The sequence below is a fragment of the Hippopotamus amphibius genome, chromosome 1, assembly GCF_030028045.1.
Source record: "Hippopotamus amphibius kiboko isolate mHipAmp2 chromosome 1, mHipAmp2.hap2, whole genome shotgun sequence".
NCBI classification, from domain to species: Eukaryota; Metazoa; Chordata; class Mammalia; order Artiodactyla; family Hippopotamidae; genus Hippopotamus; species Hippopotamus amphibius.
The window spans coordinates 22,122,014-22,134,262 of record NC_080186.1 but is presented as its reverse complement, the minus strand read 5'-3'; the positions used below and the strand labels follow the sequence as shown (position 1 = coordinate 22,134,262).

The window sequence follows — 12,249 nt, the reverse complement described above, 5'->3', positions numbered from 1 at the left end:
ATCTGGAAAATGTATAACTGAGTCTAAAAAGTTAGGTCGAATCTTAAAACGGTCCTCTTGGGAATTCCCTGGCAGTCTAGTGGTTAGGACTCTGTACTTCCACCGCAGGGGGCGTGGTGGAACTGGTCTGGGAACTAAGATCCCGTATGCAGTGGCCAAAAAAACAAAACAAGTCCTGTTTATAGAAGTCAACAATTCTAGTTCTATACCACATGTATATATCAATTGCCCAAGTCCTGCAAAACAGCAGTAAATCGTCACTGATTTCTAAACATGAGTTCCTATAGCACTTATTTTCTGCAAGGGCAAGAAATAAACAGATGGTTTCCTCGCAATATTATCTTTAAAAAGTCCAAAAGGATCAAGTAGAACAAAACTAGGAGTGGTAAATTAATATAACTGAATGAAAAATTAACTTACATTTTTTCACTTATTCTTCACAAAGTGATAAACATCCCAAAGTTAAAAACATCAAAATCCTCATATTGAAATTCCTATAAAATATTCAACTTCACCCGTACATCTGCCTTGCATCTGTCAAGATTCTATTTCTTTGCCTTCTATTACTCACCAACTCCATCTGGATTTACCGGTCTGGAGATGTCAGCTTGCCCCATGATTATGCTGTCTGATGTGTCTCACAACAACAAATTGTTCTGGGCCAAAGCAAACTTTTCTTAAACGATAAATCCACATATGGAGGGGACAGACACTCCTCTCTCAGTGTCACCACCAGACATCAGAAAATGGCACGAGATCAGTTAATCTTCGGGAGTTTCTGTTTCCCTCTATCCCGGACCAGGCACTGGTGGTTCTCACAAATATGTCTTCACGCTGGCTCTCTTCACACAGGAATGCCTGTCATTCCAGAGTGCACACTGTGAAGAGCTCAAGTGCAGGAAGGGGAGGAGACTGCCAACCACATTCTAGCTGCTGAGCGGCACAGCCCTAAAGGTCCACACCTACTTTTCTTGACACTGAGCTGGGTTACAACTTTCCAGACTCACAGTCACAAAGAAAGAGAGGCTGCTTAAGAGTCTACCGAAGAATTTGTAAATTTTATCACACAAAAAACATCAGGATTATGTGTAAGCAGGCTGATGGGAGCAGAAGCCCATTCAAAGATATGTTTTAGATACAGGCTTGCCTCAAAATCAGACCATTCCGACGTTTCACTGCTTGCTCTAAAAGTGTATTTCCTACCTGTGGGTGGCATACTCAGAGAAGGATGAGATCTGTGTACTGGGAATTAATAATATTAGGAACAATATTTTAGAACTAAACATAGCTTTTCTAAAAATAAAAAAAATTTCTGAAAAATTTTCTTACTAAAATAGTGAACTTGAAATAAATATTTGTACGGTATTATGCAATATTCCTCTTTTTGCTAAAGTTCAATAATGATCTTGAAGGAATTCAAAATTATAGGGAGTAGCCCTACATGCTACGTATAATGTATAGGCAGTATCAGCTAAACCACATGCAGCAATGGAAGGGCCAGCCTGCATGCTGATTTTTTTTTTATTCAGATATAACGAATTTATATACAGCCAGATACATATATATATATATTAAGGATACAGCTTGATGAATTTAAGATCTAAAGGTAAAGGGGGAACTAACAATTTTGAGCACTATATTAAGGAGTTTTACACTGTCTATGTCCTTGAATTATCACCGCAACTAAATAGGCACTGTGAAAACTACATTATTTACCCTAATACCAGATAGGAACACTAAGGCTAGTGAGGTCAAATCCTGTGTTTGTCAAAGCTCTAATATTCCTTTAACAAATGACAGCTACCCCCCAAACCAAGCTTTTGGTTTAAATCTTTGTTCTCCAAACTGAGATTCCAGAAAGATTTCTAGTATCTGGATTTTCCCTTTGCCTTTCCTTAGCAACTGCTCCTCTTTCCCAATTATCTTATCTCTATTGCCTGTTTTGTTTTTTTTTGGAGGGGGAGGTTCTCTTTATTTTTTTTCCCGATTGCCTGCTTCTGATTTAAAAAATAGCAAAGGCCTGCTGTGTCCCCTTTTGCCTGGCAAAGCAAAAAAGCTACTCTTTTCTACTTCACTCAAAAAAAAAAAAAAAAAAAAAAAAAAAAGCAAAGATAAGGAATAAGAAAATGAAAATGCTAAGGCATCAGTAAGAAAAAAAGTGTACACTTGGGCAAAATTCAGTTGTTAGTACTGGTAGTAGTAAAAAAAAATTATGATATTGACCATTAAAATAGGAAAGAATAAAAGGAAAAATACACTGAAATTTTACATTGAAAGAATACGCGAATCTAAGAATGTCAAATACCTTCTAAGCTGGCCCTTAAGTTTATTAGCCTAAAAGCAGACCATGTGCAACAGTACCTTCCACTACTGTAAAATGGGGAAGCAAAAGGTGGCAAATACATTGTCCAGCACCTAGTGGGTGCTCAGCATCTTGTAGTTATCACCAACATGGAGACAATACAGCATATTGTTTAAGAAGATGAGCTTTGGAGACACGGTAAAATTTTAATTCCAGATCTATTACTAGGTGTTAACATTAGGCAAGTTACTTGACCTCCCTGAGCCTCAGTTTCCTAATTTGTAAAGTGGGTATAACAATACTTATCAGTACAGTACAAGGCAGTTGTAAGGATTAAATTACATGAACAGAAATAAAGCACTTTATAATGTGCCTGGCACATGAAAAGCTCTCAATAAATGCAAGCAATACTTATCACAGTTGTTATAGTAAAAAAACAAGTCAAAAAAGGAGAGGCTAGGTCAAGGGCAACCAGACAATGGTGGATGGCAGAAAACCCAATGATTACAAAGAAGTGAGTCAGAAACGGAAGAGGAATGACATTTCTGTACCATGAATCCAGAGAGCAAACTGGAAGAAGCAGGCCAAGGAGGAAGTCTGAACACAATCAGGGTTGGTGCACAGAAACATTAAGCAGCTGGAACAGCCCAGATGCATGTATTATTGTGAATTAGTTCAAACCAGGAACATCAAGCGCGCGTGCACGCACACACACACATACACACAGCCCCAAAACAGTACTATAATCTAGTGTATGTTGACAGAACCAAGAGTAGAATAGGTAGATTTAAGGATCCTCATACGGCTGCTGTTTACCACCTGCCAAATTTAAATGCCCAACTCGACTTGGCTCACTGCCGATCGAGTATTTGAAAGCAGCAATAAACTCAAAGATTAAAAAAAAAAGGATTCTTAGTGATCATTTGGCTCAATCTCCTACTCTTTACAAAAGAAGGAAACTGAAGGTTCAAGAGGTTAAATGCTTTGCTCAGAGACAGAACTAAAATGCAAGTCTCCTGATTCTAACTCCAGCACTCATCTTGGCTCTTACATAAATGGCCAAGGAAATATTTACTTCCTAAAGATATATTCATTTCCCAAGGAAGTCCACACTCTACAACAATATTCTGTCACCTATCTACCAAGCCAACACATGTTCCCTAACCAGCATGTTTCAGTTTCATTCTAAGAATCAATATTGACTTTGTGCCAAAAGCAGACAAGCAGGGAGAGGGGAAGATACTGGCCCATTGACAGCTTTAAAATTTAACAATAAGGCCTTGAGTTCATTCTAGTTTTCCATGCATTATATTTTAGAAATGCAAAGGTAACTCTCACTCCCACTTTATGAGAAGTAGACAACTCTCTCTTTAGTGTCACCTAATAAGGTACTCTCTTTTTAGAGTACTTTTCTTCCACAGCTTATTGCCTCAAGGAATGGGGCATTAATGGTAACATTAAAATTTGTGAATCTCTTCCTATTTTATTTAGGGAAAAAGCAAAAAAGGCCTTATGAAGTTTAATATGCAAAGGAATTTAAGCTACAGGTTAGACTTAGACAGCAATTGAAGCCCTCTAACCAGTCTTATTTTATTAAAGAACTGTTTCTAAACAAATACTACTGAGCATTCAAAACCTTTAGTAACACTTACAATTCCAAAACTTTTTGTTGGCCAGCACATCAGACACTCACGTGAGAACATGCTTTATATTTTCAAAAAACAGTTTACAAGATCAATCACAAAAGCATAGTGCTTCCATTTAAACATACTTTTATGTTGAAGTACCAATACAAATTGGATTACCTAGGAAAGTAACTCTTCGCTATTTCAATTACATCTCCCTCAGCTTAATTCAGCATACCATTTTAAGTTTGAGATGTCTCAAGGAGGTGAGCTCTAGCGTGAGGTTGGAAAGAAAGTCACTTTCCTCTAGGAGAGGTTGACCAACAGAAATTAACAGGTCACACATACATATTCAAGTAAAAGACTAATTTTCAACTTCTGGATATGTAACTGAGGGGAGGGAGCAGCTTTCTATTCTTTATTTCACCACCTAACTAATCTAGTCTGGCTGGCTCTGAATAGGAGATAACATCCTACAATTAACAACCTATGTCTCAAATTCCATGTGGAAATTAGAAAGCCTTGCTAGTCACCTGTAAACTCTTCATTGTATCATCTATTTGTACAAACCGCTCCCTTGGCCTGGAATTTCTTTCCCAGATCCATCTAGGCAACTCCTACCCATCCTTTAAGAATTGGCTCAAATGTTGCTTCTACTATTACGAGCCTTTTCTTAGTAACTCAAGCAGAATTCAAACAAAGATTTACTGATCACTGATTATGTGCCCAGCAATGTGCTGGAACTTAAAACAATAGTTTTTGTCCTTAAGGAGCTTACAGTTCAAATAAATAGGATCTACAATAGAGGATGATAAGTACCGTGCTATGCAAACACACATTTGGGTGGGGGGATCTAGCTTTCCCCTGAGAGATCAGAGAAAATATCTTGAATTAAGTGACTGCTGAAATCTAAAAGAGTCAGTCATAGAAGGAAAAACAGGTGAGGAAAAGGTAAAGGCAGCAAGAATACAGCTGGAAAGGTAAACAGCTGATCATGACTGATCATGCTGGATCATGACTGCGCTGTATATCACCCTAAATTGCAATGATCTTCAGACTTCTCTACTGGGCAGGAACCATGACATATTTACACTTAAACCCTCAGTGCTTGGCACAACTTAGTGCACAGCGCACATGCAAAAAGAATTTATTAACCTTGAGTACAAGGGAAGAAACAGCATCCCTCAACTTTAAGCTTTGCTCACAGAATCTAGTAACAAAAGGCAGTTAAGGTGAAAAGCACCACAGATGAAGGCTGGAAGGAATGTAAAGACCATAGTACTAGACTATCATTCCAAACAACCTTAAGAACCACTGTGAAACTCTCAATTCTGTGGGAAAAAATGGCATGCTTATGTTTTTTCAGAATTTACTGTTTTGCAAGTTGTAACAACTTTCAAAGAAGACAAATGTGTCACGTGAAAGTTTATATAAACCCTTAAATAATCACGACTGCTAGGCTCAAGCTCCTGAGCAGAAAGCACTTCTACTTCATGTGAACTAACTGGAAGAACAGGTTCAAAGACAGAGGTTAAAGTTAAGGGGGAGCCACTGGTACCACGGGATATTCATCCCCCTTACTCCCAATGACACTGGTTTCTTTCTGTGGCTGGCTCATTGGAGGCAAAAAATGAACACGCCTGCCTCCTATTCTACATCAAATACTGTAACTCTTGTCCCCTGCCGACCCCCACTTCCAGAAAGCAGCAAGGCTTACCAACGGAGGAAAGTGAGGCTTTTGAGTTACATATACATAATTATGTAAAATTTCAGCTTTTCCCTTTACTGATTAGGTGACTCTGAACAAGTTACTTAACTTACTTGAGATAGAGATAATTACTCACAGTTTCTGTGAGGATTAAATAAGAGAAATCTCTAAATAATAGTCTGATGACTGAAGGTGCTTAATATATTTGACTTCTTTTCGCCCCACTTAGATTCTTTATATACATCCCCTCCCCCCCAAAATTTATGTTTAAGAATCACAGTTGCTTAGGGAAAAATGGGGAGGTTCTGATATGCTTTTATATCACAGTGGCTACATATGGCCGGCATGAAGTAATGTATACGTTTACAAGCCTACAATAGGTTGGAATGTGTTTTGGGGAGGAAGAAACTGAAATTATGCCAGCAGGACTGCTTTCAGATCCATGAAGTAAAAGACCTCAGGCTAGGAAATCAGAGCTACAGAACTTCTTTTTGCTTTCGCTTAAAGTTTTTGTTTTGAAGAAAATAAGTTTTTAAGGATGCCCTAGTGGTCAGGAGATGTTTCTAGAACGCAGGAGTTAGTTACAAAAATTATAGTAAAGTTTCAGTTATCAAAGACGAAGGCTTTCTCTCTGGTTGGGTTAAGGGATTCAGGTAGTTCTTCACAGTACAATGGAGTCAGTGAGAAAGGCAGGTCTAGATGAAAAGAAGAATTAGCTGGATGGAGATGAGAGGATGTGGAAAAAAATAACTGAGCAAAAAGATTCACAGGTCGTGCGGATGAGGGAAAAAGGGAAATGAGAAAAGGATGCAAGTGACATTGATGAAATTTTAATCCAATATGTGACATCAGGCACTTGAATCAAATTATTGCCAAGCTCCCTTCCAGTTTCTGAAATTCTACAACAGAGTCAAAATTCTACAATTGGTCAAACGGCTTGACCAATTCAGTGTTCTGTTCCAAATAATGGTTCCAAGAAATGTTTTTTTATGGAAGAGAACAGTGCCCATGGCGCACTTTATATAGCTAATCCAACTCTCAATGCTTGCCACAGAATACAAAATAAGTGCTTAATGAATTGGGGTATTATTATTGGGAAACCACAATCCTCATTTATTCATTCCACAACTATTTTCTGAGCACCTCTGAAGTATCAGGTATTGTACTAGGTGTTGGAAACACTGCACTGGATACAAAGAAGGAAAAATCTATGCCTTCTTTCTAGTATGTTAGATGGTGATAAGTGCTATAGAAAAAAAATTATTCAGGGAAAGGAAATAGGATAGTCTGAGACAGAGGGTGCTAAATTATAAACTGTGCAAGCAGAAGGGCCTCATTAGGAAGATGATATATAAACAAAGACCTGAAATAAACAACACATTCCTCAATTAACGTACTGAAAATAAATATCAATTACAACTATAGTATATTTTAATGACCAGTCAATGAAGTAAGGGTTATCAAATGGGATGCTCAGTTCTCAAATATTTAAAGATGTGCTGTCTAATACTGAGGTCACCAGTTACATATGATTATTTATATCTATATTAATATTTAATACATTTATATTAAACACAATCTGCAATGCAGTTTCTTATTTGTACTAGCCCCATTTCACACATGGTTACCACACTGGATGGTGCACATCTAGAACATTTCTATCACTGCACAAATTTCTATCAGACAGGCCAAACCCAAAGTATTTTTGAAGCAACTTACGAGTCTTCCAGTAACAGCAAAAAGGAGTATTTCATCAGCATATGGTATCTATTTTCCACAGCACCAACAGACTAAACACAAACTACTAGAGGCAGTATACTCAGAAGGAACATTAACAGTTTAAAAAAAAAAGTTTCCTTTTATTCAGTTACAAACTATTGAGCTATATACTCACAATCTTTGATGCTCTTACTTTAACAGTTGAATTACTATTTCTTTTTCTAGTAACACTCAAGTAAGGTCTTTGACTATTAATAACAACTCAAAGCCTAAGGAAGGATGGTTTTATTTCAATTTAATGATCTATTGAGAATTATATCCATTTGTTATCAACTGAAAAGTAACAACCTCCACCTTACTGGCCATCCCTTTAATAGTCTATCCACCCCAAACAGAACTTTGTCATTTAATTACAATGAAAAGTGACTGAGAAAACTTAATTTTAAAGAAAAAAAATTTACAAAACCACATGATATTCATAAAACCTAAGTCCCAAATGGCCTCTACTAAGGAATCTGGAGGTATCAATGATGTGTAGAAACTAACCAGTCAAAAATCAAGGAGCTGCCCATAACAGGGTTTTGAAACAGTGAATGTTCTCCAGTAAAGTGGCATTCATTGCTGGTGACTCAGAGAGATGACTACTAGCCACTGCCACTTCTCTCCTTCCTTCTCTCTCTTTCATCACTCTTCCTAACTCATTTGATCCTCAGTTTCACTTTAAGGCAGTGAGAAAGAAATCCAAATATTACCAACACTCAGCCACATACCCAGTGGAAATACAATAAATGTCTGATGATAGCTATAACATTTGTAAAAGTTATTCAGAAATTTCTAACAAGAAATCTCCTTAAACATTCCTTTCCGGTACATGTGCAGGAAAATATAGACTTCATCTTCTACTGAATAAAAATTCTGAGTAATGAACACCTGGTTACACTATGAGTCAACAGTAATTCTGCAAAAAAACCAAGGATGACTATAATAAATGGTGTTTCTATCAAACCTGCTCCAGCCAGTAATTCAAATGTGCTTTACTCTTTGTTTTCCATGTAAGAAATAGCCATCTCTTTTATAGCATACTCTTCCCTCAAAACTCTCAAACTTTCACAACCACAGAATCTAGGAGGTGAGGCATAGGAGAAAAAAAAGGTTATGTATATAATTTCTAAATTCAAAAAGAAATAGTGTGTTGGATTATACATACCTTTCCTTCTAAATCTTGTAAAAAAAAAAGTAAGTGAAACACATTAACACTTTAGGAAACAGTGTATGAGGTCAGAGAAAATATGAACAAACTGTCCCTTTGCTCAGCTGTTTATGACAAAGCAATGAGCCTAATCCTAGTTGAACCTTTCTGAAAAGCTAACCTTTATTAGTGCTACCAAGTCTATAAAAACGTAGTCACCAAATAAAACCTTCCAAGATGCAAATTTGATTACTATTTTTTCAGCCTAAAAATAATTTCTTTTGTTGGGAAAGCCTTAAATCAAACAGGATTTAATTAGCTGTTAAACACTTTCCCCGTTCTCACCTTGTTCCCAGACCTAAGCACCAAGAGCCTTCAGAATACCACCTATTCTAAACTCCAAACTGCTGACAACCACGTTTGTTGTGTTGAGTTATAGTGAATGAAAAGAAAAAAGATAGAGGGCTAAAATGATTTTTCTGGGATTTATTCATTTGGGACAAAAAAGTCTTCTATACCTTTAAACAATTTTATAAATCCCAGTCTGACAGAATTTATTGGTAGATCACAGCTTTCAAATGTGACATCCTTTTATGTGTGTCTGGGATAGTAATAATTTCCTTCTTACCAGCCTCCAGTTTTGTCCCTTTCTGATCTTTTCTCAACATTGGTGCCACCATGACCTTTATAAAAACACAAATCTGATAGGGTTCTTCACAGCTTATAAAAAATCCTTCAAGACCTGGCCCAATGCCTGCCTGCCTGCCTGCCTGCCTGCCTTCCCTCCCTTCCTTCTTTCCTTTCCTTTCTTTTTTTAAAAAATTTTTATTGGGGTATAGTTGATTTACAATGTTAGTTTCTGTTGTATAGCAAAGTGAATCGCTTATACATATACATATATCCACTTTTTTTGGATTCTTTTCTCATATAGGTCATTATAGAATATTGAGAAGAGTTCCTGGTGCTATACAGTAGGTTCTTTTTTTTTTAACTTTAAAAAAAAAATTTTATTTATTTATTGGCTGTGTTGGGTCTTCGTTGCTGCACATGGACTTTCTCTAGTTGCGGCGAGCAGGGGCTATTCTTCATTGTGGTGCACAGGCTCCTCATTGCTATGGCTTCTCTAGTTGCGAAGCACGGGCTCTAGGCACGTGGGCTTCAAGTAGCTGTGGCACATGGGCTCAATAGTTGTGGCGCACAGGTTTAGCTGCTCGGAGGCATGTGGGATCTTCCTGGAGCAGGGATCGAACCCGTGTCCCTGCATTGGCAGGCGGATTCTTAACCACTGTGCCACATAGGAAGCCCTACAGTAGGTTCTTATTATCTATTTTATATATAGCAGTGTGTATATGTCAATCCCAATCTCCCAACTTATCCCTTCCCCCGCCCCTTCCCTCTTGATAACCATAAGTTTTCTACATCTGTGACTCTATTTCTGTTTTGTAAATAAATAAGTTCACTTGTACCAATTTTTTAGACTCCACATACAAGCGATATCATATATTTGTCTTTTTTCTGTCTACTTCACTCAGTATGACAATCTCTAGGTCCATCCATGTTGCTGCACCAATGCCTATCTTTCTATCTAATGTTTTCTCTCACTACCTCTCCCATGCCTGCTGTCTTTAGTCCTATTCCAAACCACTCGGAATTCTTAAACTATGACGTATTTGCCCACGTCTATCTACCTATGCATTTGCTGTTCTAGCTGCCTAAAATGTCCTCTCCCTCTATTCCTTGACCTGGCTAACTCCCACTCCTTCAAAATTCAGTTTATGTTTCACTTTCTCTAGGAAGCCTTCCTTGAACATCTACCTTTCTGTACTTAAGACTGAATTATGCACCCCTCTTCTGTGCCCCGAAGTCACCTTATAATATATACCTCTACATACAGGGGTATAAATCACTTTTGTTAGAATTATCTACTTACTTATTTGTCTCTCATATGTTCTCTGAAAGCAGAAATTGTCTTTATATCCTCAGCAAGTACCATACTTCTCAGCATATCGTAGGTATTCAATAAATACATTTTTTTAAATAAAGGGAGGCAAAGGGAAAGTAAGATCTTTCACTAGTTTAGCTTGTAAGTGGCCCTTTGAGGTTATGGAGGATTTGTTTTGGGAAATGTGCCAGGCTTGCAGGTATTGGACATATTATAATAAACAGTTTCATGACAAACAGGAAAGAAAAAGACAAACACAATTGAGATTATCTTGCTAGCTTAGCTATGGGTTACATGTTATTGTAAATTCACTACCAAAGATGCTTACAGCAACACAATCTTTTAATTATTGTTGCTTTTAGACTTATAAAAACTGATTTAAAAAAATAGCTCTGCTTTTCTTCCAGTTCCTAAGAGAAACAAAAGGAGTAAAGTAGCATCACCAGTTTATAATCACTCAAAGCTGACTTCTGGTCTCTGCTTCTTCTCCCCTTCATTCCTGTTTTCTGGTTTCTGATCATTTCACTAAATGGTAAAAGTTTCCATCAAAAAAATCAAAACAAATAAAATAATAATAAACTCAAAATGATTTACTGTTACATATGAACATCTCTAACAAAAGATTTGATGAAAAGAAAGCTAAAACTTAGAAAAGATAAATTAAGTTCAACTTCCTGTGCATTCCTTCTCCCCATTCTCTATGAATAATAATAGCTAATGTTAATTGAGCAAGTACTATAATGTCAGGGACTTATTCTAAGTGTTCTAATTCTTACAACAAGCCTATAAGATGGACACCATTTATTATCCCCATTTAATAGTTGAGGAAACTGAGTCACTCAGGGGTGAACCTGTCCAAGGAGTTCAGAGGTAATAAATGGCAAAGCTACGGTTCATATCTAAGTAATCTGGAGGTGAATCTCCACTCCAACTACTACAAGATAGTTTGTACTACGAAACACTTTGGATTCACACAATACCTCCTAGGTGTTTAGATAAGAACATTTTTTTTAACCTTATAAAAACTTTAGGAGGTAGCATTTTAACAAAAGTAAAATTCAAGTATAGAACAGTTAGGTGAATTGCCCAAAATGACAACGTTAAAATTAAAAACCCCCAAAATTTGTTCCCCTAGCTTACCCCTGATATTTCCAGTATGATTACCAAAAAGAATGACATTTCTATCTCAAAATCAGTTTTTAAAGGAATTTCTTAGGAGGGAAAAGTCTAGAATCAAGAAAAGTTGGCTCTATGGCATAAAGACATTTCTACTACCCCTCAAACCAAATCCAGAACAAAAATACTTCAGTCCCAGTATTTTACGAAAAACCCAAATTACTGAAGTACAGATTTACACCTTTAACCCGCACATATGCTCCTGGGGGCAATCATTATTAGCAATGTACAAGTGTGCTTCACCACCATGTACTGTCTATCCATACTCCCTAAGGTACATAGGAAGCCCCTAGTTTCTCCTATTTCCCCATGTTCACCAAATTTTCCTGTTAGATACAAGACAGAAACAATAAAACAAAAAACTCTCCTTAAAGCTGCCAATACTAAACTGTTCAAACAACACAGATATAGAAAAGGCAATATAGATGCTATAAAGCAAGTTTTGTGTTAATAATTTCCTTAAGTCCAAGTCATGCTGAATAACATGGCATGATATTCCACTAACACAATTATTTTTATCTGTATAAAAACACATTCATTCTGCCTAGCATTAATAGTTTTTAATTTCCTCCTTGAGAGCTGAAATTA

General features: G+C 36.9%; 1 protein-coding gene across 6 annotated transcripts in view; it reads right to left on the bottom strand.

Annotated features, from left to right (window-relative positions):
• The window catches only part of PHACTR4 (phosphatase and actin regulator 4), a 104,853-nt gene that overhangs the window by 44,287 nt on the left and 48,317 nt on the right, over nucleotides 1-12,249 (bottom strand). For 3 of the 6 annotated variants that reach the window (XM_057702356.1, XM_057702399.1, XM_057702392.1), the window contains exon 1: nucleotides 572-862. The exons of 2 other annotated variants lie outside the window; for them this stretch is intronic. In XM_057702356.1, the coding sequence (XP_057558339.1) occupies nucleotides 572-617 (46 nt within the window). In that variant the 5' untranslated portion in view covers nucleotides 618-862. Of the gene's footprint in view, nucleotides 1-420; nucleotides 551-571; nucleotides 863-12,249 lie in introns of those variants that run through there. One more of the 6 variants, XM_057702382.1, reaches the window with a different exon arrangement.